This window comes from Pectinophora gossypiella, chromosome 8 (genome assembly GCF_024362695.1).
Source record: "Pectinophora gossypiella chromosome 8, ilPecGoss1.1, whole genome shotgun sequence".
NCBI lineage: Eukaryota > Metazoa > Arthropoda > Insecta > Lepidoptera > Gelechiidae > Pectinophora > Pectinophora gossypiella.
In genome coordinates this window covers 834,948-852,020 of record NC_065411.1, presented here as the reverse complement: position 1 = coordinate 852,020, position 17,073 = coordinate 834,948, and the positions used below count along the sequence as shown (strand labels likewise).

Below are 17,073 nucleotides of genomic sequence, written 5' to 3'. Positions count from 1 at the left end.
ATAATGGAATTTACTCTTTATTAATAAAAAAAATATTGTATCTGAAATTATGGTGAATAAATAAATAAAAAATTGCAAACAAAACAACAATAGTCTTACTGAAGTCAGCTGATTTGATAAAAAAAAGTAAAAAGTTCTGTAGGCATGTCCTTCATGGTACGTTTACACTGAGATCTTGCTGAGGCCAAAATTAGATTCATTGTGCAGACCAGAGGCAAGAAAGAGACAAGGGAGTCAGCATTACAACAATAGATTTGTCACCAAACTTCTTTATAATAAATTGGGAGAGAAAATTACTGAATTCCTTTGATCAAGTGGCTGTTTTAGGTGCAAAAATTAGCAACTAGTAAAGACAGCCACATTCAACTATTCATATAAAATTATATTACTGGTCTTTTGCATTAAAATATTATCTAAGTAGATTCCAATCAGAGATGACTTGTGAAGATACTTTGATAATGTATATAAAGTTTCACAATATTTACAGAAACTTCTACAGTTATAGAAGTAAATAATAATATCATTAGCACACATCACCATACAATTACAGGCCTAGATTCATTATGCAAAAAGGCTATTTTCTAGGTAACATGGAATAGTTTCAATTAACTAATGAACTTTGGGGATTAAATGTAGCGCTTAATTAATTTAGTACACCCAAATTTGATTAGGCAAGATTACATTGTTTTCATGGGGCACAAGTTTGTGCTGAATTATAATGATGTAGTTAGTAAAAAAAATAAGATGACACACTTTGGTTAGGTTGTTGCAGAGTATTTGAATGTCATGAAAAATGTGTGAAGATTTTAGTGACAACATATTTAAATAGCCAGTTTGTAGCTGAGATAAGGTTAAGTGTAAATAAGTTTGTGCAAACAAGAGGATGGGGTGTCTAGACTTACACACTGAAAATAATGCCTTATTGGACTACTGCTGCTGCTACCACAAATACACAACAAGCACAACACTGTTTTCGGGTATACCAATATGTTCTAGAGGAACAACTGCTCGAGGATAATAATGATAGCACTATCAAGTGCAGATAGTGTTTATCATATCACACTACATTAGCACAAAGATTCTTGAACCCGTACACAAGTGACGTCACGAAACCATCCAAATCGTACACAACACGACGGAACAACTGACTACCGAGCAGGTGATCGCGGCCTAAATTCAATTTTACTAAGTGCTACGTCGGGCCTCGACCGCAACCAACGCGACACGACCACCACTTGTGAAGTCATCTGATAGGGTGAAGGTCTCTCAGACACAACGCATGAAACCGTGCCGCGGTCCAGTTACTACATAGAAAGTTAGTGACAGGCAAATTTTGATGCAATACTAAAAACTTACCAAATAGCTACGAACGACTTCTTATGATATTGTTTCCCTCTTTCAGACTTATTCACGTAAATACATATCACACATTATATTGCGATAACGCTGCACAACACGATATCACTTAGCTTACTGTATAATTTTGTTTTATTCTAGTCTAAACAATACACCTTTGACGAATTGACAAATATCGTTTTATTCGTGCCTAAATCAACATGTCCTCCAATAGCTTATCCGGTCAAGTTAATTAATTGAATTAGATACGTCAACTTAATACAACTTTGAGAAACTTGTGCTAAGTATATATAGAAAAAAAAGTAATTTTATAATATTTAAAGAAAATGTTTTAAAACAATATTACAAAGGAATACACAAATAAATTAAAGTATATCACATGAATTGAGATATCCGGCCTTAGAATGTAAATTGTCAAATCATCAATGATACCATCCTTCCACTAATATGGCACAATGTCATGACATCGGTACAATAATGTTACTATAAAAGAATAAAAAAAAGAAAAACAGAGTCAAATTCATGGTTTAGTGCGTGTATCCGAATGTGTTTGAAAATGAGTATTGCCAAAAAATAGAAAACATTTATTTACAGGGAAAATCATTAATATTTAAAATAATTAATATTTTCAATGATCCTAAATAAACTTTGAAGAAATATTCTAATAAATTATCTGATTGATTTCAAACACAAATTCTTTAAGGTTTTTGATTTTTAATAGTTATAGGTAGTTTGGAAACGTAATAATGAGCTAGCAACCCAATGACATAATTATCCATTTCCGGCTTTTCAGCGGGAAACGGGAACGGGACAGTTGCTTTCTTCATTGAGTAATCTAAATAATTAATACGAAGTGGTGTTTTGTGGTTAATGATCGCATTAAGTTAGTCGGAAGACATTCGCGAGTGTTATTATATTGGAGTATTCAATAAACAAAGTGTATCTGCCTATTTTCGCTTCGTGCCGGGAAGCCGCTTCATAACTCAAAAGTTTATGCGGACTTTTGAGTTAATTCGTTTGGGGTTCGGAGTAGGAGTCTACTCCGAGGGTGGGGGCTTAGGTTTCATCATCATCACCTTTCATCATTTCATTAATCATCAAGAAAAAAATACGTAAGACATGGCTGTATGGGCATAGTTCCCTTTGCCTTACCCTTCGGGGAAAAACAAAACAAAAAAAAAAAAAATTATCCATTTCCCAAAAATTGCCGCAAAATGAATTGAAACGGTTTTGTGACTTGTGATTGTATATTTCAGTCAAATTTTCGATAATAAATAGTGTTAAACTCGGTCACAAAATGAATGTTTCAAGTTTTTCGTCTGTGCCGCCACTCAGTAGCAATGTCGATTCCAAAAATCGCGTAAAAACATTTGTAAGTATAGTTTTAACATTGGTAAAAGGTTATGTTTGTACATATGCTCTAATTCTTGATTAATTTCAGGGTTTGTCGGGTAAATGCTTCGAAAAACAATTCGCGCTTGCTTGGCGGCGCGGAAACAAGTTCTCCCTATATCCTCGAAGCCAGAATATAAGTAAAACTGGTGCAACCATCCCCGAAAACAAGATCCTGAATGTGCAACAAGAGATATTACTTTTTCACCCAATATTACGAAAACTTGTGAACGAATCAAATGGAACGTACTTATCGTTACAAAAGGCAGCGGAAGCGTCTAAAAACACGGACAATCAGGTGGAGTTTCTGAAGCTTTCCCGCCAATACCGATCACTTATAAGAGTGTGCATCGAAGGCCTGCAGGATGCCACTACAAAAGAGACAGATGGCGTCGCTAAAAACAATCTTTTGTCCTACATTACAATTTTCTATTCCATCGAGTGCATTTGGCATCTGTGTGAAATTATGTACATAGACAATATACCTGGTGATATAGTGTTACCGTTTTTGCTGGAATGGGTACGGTTCCATTTCCCTTGTCACGAGCAGACAGCAGCTCAGTTGCTGGAAGCATGCGAGCGAGGCTCGGAGGAACACCCCGAGTACTGGGACACAGTGGTTGGGATGGTGGTGCAAGGCAGGGTGGATGTAGCCAGGGCTTTGATGAAACTACATTCTTCAGCTGACAGCAATGAGTTCAAATTGGTTGATAACTCCCTGAGGAGTATGCCTGTTTACAGTGTAAGTAGTCCTCTTTTGTTTATAACATAATATTCTTCTTAAATAGTTGTTTTTTATGTGATACTGCCAAAATTGACATCAAATAAAAGCTATTAATCAATAATTTAATTATACTAATATTGGTACCTATATCATTATGTAGTTTATATCACAGTACACAGTTTAAAAATAATTGTTTTAAGTTATTGCTACTGACAGGACAAAATTGGTAAATAATAGACATGTTTTAGAATCAGATGTATACTTTGCAGGTGTACGGAGGTATATCAACAGGAGAATTTACAATATCATGGAAGCACTGGCAGGCAGAGTGCCGCTCCAAACTTGGAAGCCGAGTGCTGGCCGCCCAGCCACAGTTGGAGCTTATTATGAGAGTGAGTGGAGTTTGTTACAGAGACTCATAATTATAATGTCTAGCCTATATTGCTGTTACATATTCCTTTTTAATATCATCCTAAAACATTTGAAACAATAATTACTGAATAATAAATAGTTCTTGTCATTCTGCCTCCAAAAGAGAAAAATAAACTGTTATTAATTTATTTTAGCTAATAATCGGAGACTACTCTGCGTTTGAGTCGATCCGCGACAAGTACAATTCCCCGTTCGACTTACTGGGCGGCTGGGTGCTGTACACGGCTCCATGGGCGCGGCGCCGCGAGTTGGGGGCGGCCGCCGCCGCCTGCGCCGGCCTGCGGCCCGCGCCGCGAACGCACCTCGACACCATGGTGCGCGCGCTGCTCGAGGGGGACTTGCATGAGGTGACATTCTCCTTGATTCTGACATTATGACCTCTCGAAGGACAAATGGATGTTGTCCATTTGAATGACAGGTTAATGACCCGTGGTCAATGTGTAAGAAGCATAGCTCTCGTGACACTGCAGGTGTGGGCGATGTTGATGGCGCGTGTTGCGCTTGTCCTGATCATGTCAAAAGTGGCCGCATTTCCTTTATTTTATATAAGTGTTGTGGACTGTATGTTCAGGATCTTGGATCTCGAAGTAAAACTCGAACTCGAACTCAAAACTAACTCCAAACTAACTCCAAACTAACTCATTTATTTCATATAAATATCCACCTTAGCTACTAATTTCGCTATCACAACTAGTGGGTGTTCACGCGTCGATCGTTTAACTATCCTACTCTAACAGTATCGCCGTCTCGTTCTAGGGGCGGCGCTTCCTTCGCTGTCCCTTTTTAGCGGCGCCGTCTCGCTCTAGTGGCGGCGTCCGCTACATCTCTCCCCCCGGCGTAGCTTGCGAAGCCTCCTTCTTGATCAGCACGGCGAGCTTCCTCGTTGGTCTCCTGAAGATTCCCGTTCTGGTTCTGACGTCGGCGACTCGTATCCCGCCGTCAGGTCCGATGAAGGTCCGAATCACCTCCCCCATTGGCCAGACGTTTCGTGGCAGTGTCGGGTCAACTACCACTACGATGTCTCCTTCTTTCAGCCCGGCGTCGTTGTTCGTAGGCTCGCCTCGAGGTACCAGTGTCGGCAGGTACTCCTTCAGCCAGCGTTGCCAGAAATGGTCGGCGAGGGCCTGGCTTGCTCGCCAAGCTCGTCGGTCGGCTTCGTCGCATGGTCCGGTGGTTGGCAGCCCCATGGATCCTCCCAACAGAAAGTGGTTGGGTGTGAGGGCCTCCGGGTCGTTCGGGTCCACGCTGACATGAGTGAGGGGGCGGGCGTTGACCGAGAATTCCACCTCCGTTAGCAGCGTCTGTAGCACTTCCTCCGGTGGCGCCTTTTCCTTAAGTACAGCGCCTAGTGCCGCCTTCACTGAGCGCACCATGCGTTCCCAAGCTCCTCCCTGGTTAGGCGCTCCAGGTGGGATGAACCGCCACTCCGTTCTGTGCAGCATCCCTTCTTGTTGCAGTGCGGGCGCCCATTCCCTGTAGGCGGCCTTCAGCTCGTGATCTGCTCCGCGAAAGTTCGTCGCGTTGTCCGAGTAGATGACGCGGGGCCATCCTCTGCGTGCGGCCATACGCCGCAACGCCATTAGCGCCGAGTCGGTGGAGAGGGAGGCGGCGAGCTCGACATGTATAGCTCGCGTGGTGAGGCATGTGAAGAGCGCGCCCCACCTCTTCTCTCGTCGTCGTCCGATCTTCACCATCATTGGGCCGAAGTAGTCCACTCCGCAGTTCGTGAAGGGGCGGTGGAATGGTTCCAGTCGGGCTTGCGGTAGATTCCCCGTCGCTGGTGCTCGCGGCATGGCTCGCCGCACTTTGCAGAGTGCGCAGGCATGCTCGACAGCGCGTACTGTTGGTCGCAGATGTATGATCCAGTATCGTTGTCGTAGGTCGTTGGTCACGCGCTCCCGGTTGGCGTGGCCGGCGGCGCAGTGTTCCCTCAGCACCAGCAACTTGGTCAGGTGATGACGGCCGTCCAGGATGATTGGCCGCTTCATATGTTCTGGAACGGTCGCGGCTCCGATACGACCTCGAACACGCAGGATCCCATCTTGTAGCTCCGGGTCTAGCTTGTATAGGCGGCTTGTCTTGGGAATGGAGCGCCCTGCTTGGATCCGTTCTATTTCAGCGCCAAAGCTCTCACGCTGAGCTCTTTGCAGGAGTGCTCGTTCGGCGCGTTCCAAGTGCTCCACTTCCAGGTTCTTTGTCTTCTTGCGGCACATGTCGATGAATGCCAGTACCCGTGCCGCCGCTCTGATCAGTGTTTCATATTTGGAGAATCGACCAGGGTCAGGTAGCCAGTCCTCCTTCTGTCCATCGCGTGTCCCAGTGTGAAGGACGTCTTCCTCCTCGATGTGCGATGACTGTTCAGCGGGCCAGTGTTCCGGTGACTCGTATAAGAAGTCTGGCCCCTGAAACCAGCGGTCGTTCACGCTGATTGTAGTCCCATGACATCTTGTGGCGTCGTCGGCTACGTTGTGTGTAGTGGGGAGCCATCGCCATTCGTCCTTCTGGGTGAGCTCTGCGATCTCGCTCAGCCTGTGCGCCACGAATGGGGTGTAGCGCCGAGCGTCGTTCCGCACCCAGTGTATCACCGTCGCTGAGTCCGTCCAGTAGGTGACACTGTCGATCTTGATGCGGTGTTCCTTTTTCAGCGTGTCGGCCAACCTCACTCCGATGACGGCGGCTTGTAGTTCCAGTCGCGGGATCGTTTGTGTTCGCTGCGGCGCCACCTTTGACTTGGCGCCAACCAGAGTGACCCCGATGCTTCCGTCGCAGCGCACTATCCTCCAGTAGGCCACCGTCGCGTATGCTTGCTCGCTGGCGTCGCAGAAGATATGTAGCTCGATGCGCTGATGGTTCTTCATCTCGTAGCATCGTGGTAGTCGTAGCCGGGCGATCTCTTCCAGCTGTGCCAACCAGCTCATAAATTGTCCGGCTTCTTCTTCCGGGATCGGCTCGTCCCATGGCAACTTAAGACGCCATAGGCCCTGAAGGATGATCTTCGCTCGGATCGTGTAGTGGCTCAGGAGTCCCAGCGGGTCGTATATGCTCATGACCGCACTGAGAGCTTCTCGCTTCGTAGGCGCGCGGCTTCGTGTTCGCACCTCGTTCGGTACTCTATTGAGCGACGTGTTGAACCCCAGTTCGTCTCGACCTGCGTTCCAGTAGAGGCCAAGTATTTTGTGCTCGGCGTGGCCCTCTCCACCGAGCTGCGTTGGTTGGGTCGCTCGAAGCTCTACGGGCACTTCGTCCAGGACTCCCTCGTAGTTGGAGTTCCACCCGCGCAAAGTGAAGCCGGCGTCTGCGTGGACTTCTATCACCTCGCTGATGGTTCGGCGGCCCTCCTCGATGTCTTCATAGCTCGCCACAAAGTCATCCATGTAGTGACTGTGTGTGATGGCCTCCAGCGCACGTGGGTGAGTGTGCGCGTGAGCATGCGCGTTGTGGTCTCGCACGCTGTGAGCCATGAAGGGTGAGCTGGCCGCGCCGAAGATCATGCTCGTCATCTTGAAGCAGCGAGGCGGATTCTCCCGGTCGTTTCCCCTCCACAAGAACTGCTGGGCGGGTTGGTCTTCTGGGCGGATCTTCACACGCAGGAACATCTCTTGTATGTCCGCAGTGACGGCGACTGGTCTCTCTCTGAACCGGAATACGATCCCCTGCAGTGACAGTAGCAGGTCCGGTCCCTCTAGTAACTCGTCGTTCAGGCAGACACCGTGGCTGCGTGCGGCGGCGTCGAAAACCAGGCGTAGTTTTCCTGGTTTATTGGGGTTCTGCACGGCAAAGTGTGGCAGGAACCAACTGACGGTGCTCGCTCGTTCATGACCGTCACATGGTGCTGCGTAGCCCTTGTTCAGCAGGTTTTCCATTTGGGCCGTGTACTGCTTGGCGAAGTCGGGTGAAGCGTCCATCTTCCTCTCGATGCTTCTCAGACGTCGGAAGGCTGCATCGTAGCTTGGAGGCATGGTCACGTCGTCACGACGCCATGGAAGTCCAACCTCGTAGGCCCCGTCGATCTTCTTCATCGTCTTCTGCACGATGTCCCGAGCGCGCTGATTGGCAACGCCCACGAGCGGTTTGTGACTGACACCCAGTGCGTCAATCTTGAAGTGCGCCTCGACGAGTTGCTCGAGACGTCGGTCGTACTGGTCGGTTGTGTCCCCGTGTCGTTCTACATCGTAGACATGCAGCACGCTCCCTTGTTGAATGATGGTGTTGCGTGGTACGGATCCGTGTACCACCCATCCAAGCTGCGTTCTTGATGCGGCGGGTTCGTTCGGGCCGCCAACTCGAAGTTCACGGGACACGATCAATTCCCAGTGGTCTGTCCCCACTAGGACTCTAGGGCGTGCTAGCTCGTAGCACATCTCGTTCTTGTCCAGGCGTAGGTGCTTGTATTTTCTCAGTAGCGACTTAGAGATGGTCTGCTGGTGTAGAATAAGGTTCTTCACAGTGCGTGCCCTTATTCCGTACGGTGCGTGTTCATTCTTGCCTCGGAGTTGCACCGCGACTGATCTGCTCTCCTCTTCTTGTTGCGCCATGTTCACACCGCGCAGGTTCAGTGGCTGTGTGGGTCCACTTGCGCCGATGCTCTCCGCCAGCTCGTTGTCAATAAGAGTGACGGTGGCGCCTTCATCCAGTAGGGCGTAGGTGGAGACCTCCCCCCGTGGTCCGCTCACGATCACTGGGCAGACCTTCAGCAGGACAGTCCTCGGGCCAGTGGCGGTAGTGGCCACCGACATGACTGTTTCCGGGCCACTCGTCGATGGTTGCGGTTCGGCTGCGGCGGCGGGCGGGTCCTCGTGTAGCGTAGCGTGATGTGGACGGCGACATTGGTTCACGCCGCACACCCGCGCCTTGCATGCTATGCGTCGATGTTTCGAGGCGACACATTTGAAGCAGAGACCTCTCTCCTTCACGAAGTCCCATCGCTGGTTGACTGTCAGTGCCTTGTAGGATTGGCACTGCGGCAACTTGTGATCTTCTCCGCAGCTGGGGCACTGGACGGCTCGCTCGCTCGTGTTGTAGATGGCTTCTGGTTTTCTTCCCAATGATGATCTTCCACTCGTGCTGGCCTTTAATTCTTTGCTTCTGTTCGCAGCGGGAGCAGTAGCAGCGGCGACGGTGCTGGCACTCGGGGCGTACATGAAGGAGATCGCTAAGTTCGCCTCGTGTGTCAGGAATCGGGACATCATGACGATCTCGGGAACGTTGTCCTCTTCATGTTGAGATGCGTAGTCACACCAGCGTGACCGATGATGCGGGCTGAGCTTGCCAAGTACTTCCCGAGCCAGCAGTGGGTTGTGGATGAAGCCCCGTTTGTCGATGGACTCCAGTATGCACACTTGATTGCGCAGCTTGATCGCGAAGTTATTGAGGTCTATCGCAGACGGTCCCAACCTCGGTAGTCGTCTAATTTCTTCTAGCGCCCGGTCGATCAGCACCTCGGGGCGCCCGAAGCATTGTTCCAGTGTCTTCATTATGACGCTCGGATCGGTTGCGGTGTACAGTAGTGCCGCCACGGCTTCGCGTGCCTCCCCCCGTAGGCACGTCCGTAGTCGCTGTAGGTTCTCGGCGGCGCTCAAATTGTAGAGACGTGTTGAATCTCTCATTGTTGCTTTGAAGGGCAGCCATTCGTTCGGGTTGCCGCTGAAGATGGGTAGCTCGACGTTCCGGATGCGTGGTCGCGCCATCCGCTCGAGTGCCTCTGCCAATTGCTCGATGCCTTGCTTCGCGTTCGAGGTTCGGCGTCTTCGTTCCGCTGACGGGTGTCGGTCTCGTTCCGGCGACCGTAGTGGGTGTCGCTCTCGTTCAGGCGACGGTGAGAAGTGTCGCACACGTTCCGGCGACTGTCGGGGGCGTCGCACTCGTTCAGGCGACGGTGAGAGGTGTCGCACACGTTCCGGCGACTGTCGGGGGCGTCGCACTCGTTCAGGCGACGGTGAGAGGTGTCGCACACGTTCCGGCGACTGTCGGGGGCGTCGCGCTCGTTCAGGCGACGGTGAGAGATGACGTGGTGCGCGTTGAGGTGTCGGCGAGGAGCGTAGCGGCGCGCGGCGTCTGGCTCTTTCCTCGAAACGGGTCTGCTTCTGTTCTTCGTCCCGTGTCTCGTCCATGCGCATGAACCAGTCATCGACCCGGTCATTGGGTCCCAGGCATACGTCCTCTTCCTGCAGACGAGCGCTCTCTTCCTCTTGGATGTTCTCTTGTTCGACGGCGAGACGCTTCCGAATCAAATCGGCTTCTAATTCCATCTTGCGTCGTTCAAGCTTCGCCAGTTGTTCCGCGGCTTCTAATTCAGCCAAGCGTAGTCTTGCAGTAGCATTCGTCGAACGTATGGAGGGCGCGAGCGATCCGCGCAGTGTATCTGCAACGCGTCGTGTCGCAGCGGGGGCGGCGGTGCGGGGCGCGGTGCCGACGGTGAGGGGCGCGGTACCGGCGGTGAGGTGCGGGGCGCCCGCGGTGAGGTGCGGGGCGCCCGCGGTGAGGGGCGCGGGTTCGATCGTCGCGCTAGTCGTCGGTTGTTCGCGGACTGAGCGCGTCGCGACGGTCGGTGAGGCGGGGGGTGCCTGAGATAACCGCCTCTGACGTTCCTCTTCGATTCGTTGGAGGGCGAGACGTTCGGTCTCGCGCCGTTGCTCTTCCTCGCGGCGTTGTTCCTCCAGCTCCACAGCGTCGCTCTGACTCCGGGTCACTACCATCTCGGATCGGTGAAATGGCAGGGAGGTACTGAGCGCGTTCCGCGATGGCACCAGATGTTCCCACGATGAAGTGCTTCGGCGATCTGAATCCGGCTCGAAGGACCAGGAACTGTTGTGGACTGTATGTTCAGGATCTTGGATCTCGAAGTAAAACTCGAACTCGAACTCAAAACTAACTCCAAACTAACTCCAAACTAACTCCAAACTAACTCCAAACTAACTCATTTATTTCATATAAATATCCACCTTAGCTACTAATTTCGCTATCACAACTAGTGGGTGTTCACGCGTCGATCGTTTAACTATCCTACTCTAACAGTATCGCCGTCTCGTTCTAGGGGCGGCGCTTCCTTCGCTGTCCCTTTTTAGCGGCGCCGTCTCGCTCTAGTGGCGGCGTCCGCTACAATAAGAATTATTTCATATTGATAACAGAGGACAATGGTCGAAACAAAATGCTCTAAACTTCCTTTAAGATTGTTGTAGCATACTGTTCATTTGGAGGCTGTGAAGTGATTAGAGGTCATATTATAATATTTCAGGTGATACATGAGATACAACAGGTGGCTGACAATGGGTGGTTTGCCACTCACCTCACGGACATACTGTATCATTGCGGGAAACTCAATATTTTGGATAAACATCAAACTAAGTGAGTAAAAACTTAGCCATGAAAGCTGTATTACATGAAAGTTTGTTATTTGATAATAGGTACAATGGAATGTAGCAATATATTTTTGTATATGCCTATATGGAGTCCTCAATCAATTTGGGGTATAGATGGAGCATACTCCACCATGCTGCTCCAGCAACAGCTTAAACACAGTAATCTGTGGACCTGACTGTGTGTGTGTGATGATCCAGCCGATTTCGGCTACGGCGACTGCTTCAACTCCGACGTTCGATTCGTTCGTTCGGTTCGTTCGATTTCTTCTTTATAACAGGTATTGTCTGTTGACCAGTCCCACTTATTCTATTATCAAAGTTAGAATACTGTTCCTCATTTAAAAAAATAAAATGATAAATAAATAAATTCTCTTTTTAGCGTAACAACCCGCCTGCGAGACAGTCTAATCCTAGAGTATGGCTCAATCCTAATGGAGCATGCGTCTCTCTGGCCAGTAGGGCTGTCGTACTTGGCGTCGTGCCCGGAGGAAGGCACCCGGCGAGCTGAGCTCATGCTGGAGCGTGTGCCCCCGCGCACAGAGGCCAAAGCCATGCGGATAGTCGCTGAAGCTAAGAGATATGGCTTGCTTTCTGTCGGTAAGGGTTTTATTATTTGATGAATATATGGGGAAGCCGCGAAAATGATGTACACAGGGTGTTAGTGACATCGTAACGAAAACTTTGAGGGATGATTCAGACCATGATTCTGAGTTGATATCAAGTGGAATTTTCCGTCGCAAAAGTATGGAACAGAAAATAATTTAAAAAAACACTAAAATTTTCATGAATTTTCTGACAGCCATACCTACTCGTGTGGCTACCGTATGTACTTGTACGGGGTGTTAGTGACATCATAACGAATATTGAGAGCTTAAGAACTGAAGATTAAGCTGATTATTCTGAGTTAATATCAAGTGGAATTTTTCATCACAAAAGTATAGAATTGAAAATAATTTAAAAAACTATAAATAAATCATGAATTTTGCGACGGAAAATTCCACTTGATATTAACCCAGAATCATGGTCTGAATCATCCCCCTGAGTATTCGTTACGATGTCACTTACACCCTGTATATGGCGTCGAACTTTTTCAACTTGAAAACTGGATTTACTGGTATTTGTCGTAAATATAAAGTATAAAGAACGTCTCATTACCATTGCAGACTTCCCCATATAAATCAATATTGAATAAACTCAAAAACCTGCATGTATAACACTTTCAAGGACTCTCACCACCGCTCACCGAACTTTCATTCATAATAGTATGCCACTTGGGATCGGAACACAGATATCCAAGTCCTAGCCTTGGTAGTGTGAAAGTGCCCGTTGGTGACGTGTAGTTGTTCCGCAGCGCAGTCGGTGTGCGCGAGCGTGTGCGCGCGGCACCTGCAGGCGGGGCGCGCGGGCGCGGCGCTGGCGTGGGCCATCCGCGCGCGCTGCCCCGCGGCGTGCGCGCGCGCCGCGGCCGCCGCGCTGCAGGGGTACGCGGCGCGCGGCCGCCTGCCCGCCGCAGACCTGCTGCTCACGTGCGGCAGCGCCATGCTCATGGCCGACACGCTTGTGTTTTTAGGTAAATTCAAAAAATTATTTTTTTTTCAATTATGTTCCTACAAAGAACACACATTGAAAGTCGATAATTGCAGTTTCTAACTAAGAAAAGAAAAGTGAATAATAACTTACCTATATGTCCAATTACTAATACTCATACCGAAATCTGTAATGACAAATGCTCTTTTAGTAACTAGGCATTTATTTATAGGTATTTGAGGTTCAATTCCAAACATAGTAAACTGTAGATACATAAACACTAAACATAAACATAAACACTACTGTGGAGTGTGAAGATAATAATCATGAATAATATTAAAGAAAGCCTATGAGAGTTGTTATCATGATTGTATTGCAAATTTCTTACAAAAGTAACTATGGCATACAAATTATTTTTTCAGGAAAATACTGTGATTTCCACAGAATGTACAAAAATAGAGAATTCAAGAATGCTGCGAAGCTGTTGGTTTCGTTAATCACGTCTAAAATAGCTCCTGATTAGTAAGTATTTCTGTAACTACTAGGTTGGGTTAAGTATTATTTGCAAAGAAAATATGTATTGAAAAAAAAAAATGTAATAAGTCGATTGATACATGATTAAATAGGGAAAAAAATATACGTTATTAACTTCTTTTTCCCGTCATTTTGAACGCGTTGCAGCGAGTGAAGCGCGTGAATGTTTAGAAGTGACTAAAAGAAATATGTATATTTTTTTGGTGCAATAAAGTATCCTTAAATATAATTTTTAGATAAAACATGAATAATTTATTTTAAATACAATTTGTCACCTTTAAATTAAAATTACGATAAATAAATAAATAAAAAATAATAAATTAATTATTTTTAATTTTTAGCTTGAAAATTGTTATGAGGGGTTTTCAAGATTCAGTTTTATTGAATATTATTTTTTTACAGTTTCTGGGAGACACTGTTACTGGACACCCTGCCACTCCTCGAGTCCGACGAGCCAGTGTTCTCGTCAGCAGACACGTTCGAGATCATGGCGTGTCTCGAACTGAGACCCAGCGGGCTCAGCGGCGAGAAGGCGGACTTACTGCGGCTGGCGCTCGCCAGGAACCTTGCGAGGACTTGTTTAGCAGACGTGGACGAGGGAGAATGATGTTCAGACTGTGATTGTGATGGTTGGCAGGTCCAACAAAGTGAAATGATACAAGTGATTCTGTTAGCCATGTGTAAGAAAGAAAAAGTGAAGGTATTTCCACGCTAATCTTCTAGAAATTAATAATTAATCTTCAGCAAATGTTAAAATAGGCAATTAGCAGGAATATAATATTGTAGGGTACAGACAGACAAACACATATTTTGTAATAGTATTGCATTGTTATAACAGTAATGAAATTTCAAATTTCAATTTCTCATATATGTGTTCTGATTTGAGAATTGCTCAGTGCTTGAAATTGGTTTACAGTTTTAAATTCACAGTACTTGGCCATTTTAACACTCCTGTATCCCGAAGGGGTAGGCAGATCTGTGTGTGACTGTTTATAATTCGAAAGGCCACTTTTCATAACTTGCATTTAATTTTACTAACTTTATACCAGGCACTAAATACATCAGTATGAATCCGATTTCTAATACTCCTATGGGTTTTTCTTGTGGTTATTGTAGGTGTATCATTTTCTTAACAAGTTCTGAATTCATAAATTTACCCAATATTTGTTATAATTTAAGAAGAAATAAAATGAACAAATGTTTTTATTTCTTTTATGGAGATAAAAACATATGGTTGAATCAGTAGTTGTATGGGATCGTATGAAACCTGTTATTAGGTTAAAAACTTAAGTGATGTCTGTGTAATGATGGATGTTGTATTTGTAACTAATATTTGTAATAAAAATATTTTTTTAAGTACTTAATTTTTTGTTTCTTTTCCTTTCATTTTGCAGCTAAGCGATGTAAGGACTATAGAGCCTTCAGTGATCTTCAGTTGTCTGGCAAAATAGTAAATAAATGCCAATGAGGGACTTTCCATGCTATATTTCTCAAAAACAATATATGTAGATGGCATTGTACAGATTTTTCTTCATTTAACATTCTAATTTAACCTCTCATTTGCTGAGATACCAGACACAATAGATTTTACATTGTGTCTGGTCGAGATCCGCGTTCCGGCGTTTAAGGGGTTAATGGATACCTAACAAACACATGCATCTATTGTATGTCAGAATATGATTGAATGTGCTGAACCATAATATTTACTTCCTTCACTATGTATGACCACATTTACTACAATAAATTTCATTTCATTTCATCTTTAATCTTTGTTTTTCGGTATAAATTATGACTATGACTTGTTACACTTTACACCCAGGCACGATTACATCTTCCACCCATTATTATTCTGATCAAAATAAAGAGAAGCAGTATAGGTAGTGACATAATTCTATACATAATGTGATCCAAATATCGAGCAACAATGAATATTTTTTTATGATGTTTCTGCTGCCTATTACATTGAGTTATGGAAAAATTGTGTACCTGAGTAATGAGAAAATAGGTAAATATCATGTTAAAACTGCACAGCACCATCATGTATATTCTAATTCTGGGTTATGTTTAGGAATCAATTACTTTTGTACGAAATGTTAAAACAATACATTTCAATGAAATTTGTATAGAAATTAATTTGACATCATCCATGATTGTGGTCTAACACCATACTCTACTTATTTTTATGTAATTCTTAATTAATATTTGTAAATCAGTCAAAAAGAAAAATGAGATAAAATTTGAAACATGTTAGACTGGCTTCTATTTCTAGATTAACATTTTATAATTTGCCAATGATCCAGTCATCTAGCCTATTGCATACACACTGTAATCCCTAGTAGTTCCTTTTATGGCAGCTACTTTCAGATGGAATGTAATGTATTTAGGTTATTTCTCTTTGTAACAACTAGAAATCCGAATGATTTTCCATCTATTTATCAATAGAGACTGCAAAATAAATAGACATAAGTGTTGTTTTACATTATTTGTTATTAATGATATTCTATAAATCACAGACACAAGTCAAAATCTCACTCGAAAACTTAATGCTATAATTACTTCTTTAAGTCTCCTTCTTAAGTGCGTAAAACGCCACCATAGATTCAACCTCTTCAATTTTGTAGTTCAGAATTTTATCAAAGCCTTCATAGTGGAACCTTGCATAGAAAGATTTCCCTTGCAGTAAGTAAGGAAACCAGTACCTATCATCAGGCCACATATCCTTGTACGGGATATCATCAAACTTAAACCATTTCGGCTGCATTTCTTCAGTGTCCGTGGGAGTTCCTTCAAACTTGTTAGTGGCAAAAACTCTAACATCCATCATCACTGGGTCGCCTTCAAAGGTGAACTCCAAGTGTGCTATATTCTTCAAGTCACAAGGTTTCACTACAATACAGGATTCTTCCTTCATTTCTCGACTAGCTGCATCAATTATGGTCTCGTTAGGTTCTACTTTGCCACCAAATCCGTTCCATTTGTTTACCCCAAAACCACGCTTTTTCAGGCCTAGGAGTACTTGACTCTCTGTTTTAACGAACACCAGGGTGTAAACTTTCTTTAACAACATTATTACAGTATTTTCAGCAAGTTTTATGTTAAAATTATAATAAATAAAATTAACGGTTCCGTGTATATTTTTTGACGTTACGAAGTGTACTTAAGTGTAGTGTGTGTCAAATCAAAATGCGCGCTTTATTAAAAATCGTGTTCGTTCCATTGCTATACATAAATTTCATTGCAAAAAGAAACAACTACATTTTACTAAAACATCTCTTTTTATTACACAATCAAGGCCAAAAATAAAAGATTTTTTTAACAAAAGCCGTAAAAACTAAAAAAAAAAAGAGGATTTAGTTTTAATTTTTACGGCTTATAAATTATAAATTATTATAAATTATTGTTTTCGAGTAAAAATGGCCAATGTTACCAGATATCTCAAAAAGTTTTTTATTAAAATATTTATTCGTAAATAGTTTAATAATTCAAACGTGTCTTCAATGATTAAAAATGGCAGCGAGAAAGTAGACCAATTGGCTAAAGAGGCTGTGCAGGATGGTGACATGTTTCCTTATAAGAACTACTTCCATGATTTGTTAGTTTACCTAAAACCTATCTCAAAGAAAGTTGGCATGAGTCTTGGGTTGAGAGTAGCCGTCTGAAGGGCAAACTCTACTATAATTTACAACTTCATAGTATACCTTCTAAGCCTTGGTTTTTTAAAGTTAAATGTTCAAAGAAGCATCTATGCTT

At 44.8% G+C, this 17,073-nt stretch overlaps 4 protein-coding genes across 7 annotated transcripts in view; 1 reads left to right on the top strand and 3 right to left on the bottom strand.

The window, feature by feature from the left end:
* Positions 1-1,729, bottom strand: part of LOC126368620 (epsin-1) — a 45,232-nt gene extending 43,503 nt beyond the window's left edge. For 2 of the 4 annotated variants that reach the window (XM_050012684.1, XM_050012685.1), the window contains exon 1: positions 1,357-1,729. The gene's annotated coding sequence lies outside the window, so the exon portion shown is untranslated. Of the gene's footprint in view, positions 1-902; positions 1,302-1,356 lie in introns of those variants that run through there. The other 2 variants (XM_050012687.1, XM_050012686.1) reach the window with 1 other exon arrangement.
* Positions 1,730-4,722: 2,993 nt separating this feature from the next.
* On the bottom strand, positions 4,723-10,599 carry LOC126369084 (uncharacterized). Its single transcript, XM_050013376.1, has one exon. The coding sequence runs from the start codon at positions 10,597-10,599 to the stop codon at positions 4,723-4,725; it is 5,877 nt and encodes a 1,958-aa protein (XP_049869333.1).
* A 1,094-nt stretch (positions 10,600-11,693) lies between these two features.
* LOC126369083 (nuclear pore complex protein Nup85) lies at positions 11,694-13,930 on the top strand. Its single transcript, XM_050013375.1, has 4 exons — positions 11,694-11,859; positions 12,614-12,832; positions 13,212-13,311; positions 13,726-13,930. The coding sequence occupies exons 1-4, from the start codon at positions 11,694-11,696 to the stop codon at positions 13,928-13,930; spliced, it is 690 nt and encodes a 229-aa protein (XP_049869332.1).
* A 1,860-nt stretch (positions 13,931-15,790) lies between these two features.
* Positions 15,791-16,473, bottom strand: LOC126368643 (oxidized purine nucleoside triphosphate hydrolase-like). Its single transcript, XM_050012716.1, has one exon. It carries the CDS (start codon positions 16,388-16,390, stop codon positions 15,884-15,886), a length of 507 nt encoding a protein of 168 aa, XP_049868673.1. The 5' UTR covers positions 16,391-16,473; the 3' UTR covers positions 15,791-15,883.
* Positions 16,474-17,073: the final 600 nt, after the last annotated feature.

Coding starts and splice junctions, on each gene's coding strand:
- LOC126369083 (XM_050013375.1), top strand. CDS start 11,694: ATGGAGCATGCGTCTCTCTGGCCAGTAGGGCTGTCGTACTTGGCGTCG. Junction 11,860..12,613: donor ATATGGCTTGCTTTCTGTCG/GTAAGGGTTTTA, acceptor GTTGTTCCGCAG/CGCAGTCGGTGTGCGCGAGC. Junction 12,833..13,211: donor CGACACGCTTGTGTTTTTAG/GTAAATTCAAAA, acceptor TTATTTTTTCAG/GAAAATACTGTGATTTCCAC.
- LOC126369084 (XM_050013376.1), bottom strand. CDS start 10,599: ATGGTAGTGACCCGGAGTCAGAGCGACGCTGTGGAGCTGGAGGAACAA.
- LOC126368643 (XM_050012716.1), bottom strand. CDS start 16,390: ATGTTGTTAAAGAAAGTTTACACCCTGGTGTTCGTTAAAACAGAGAGT.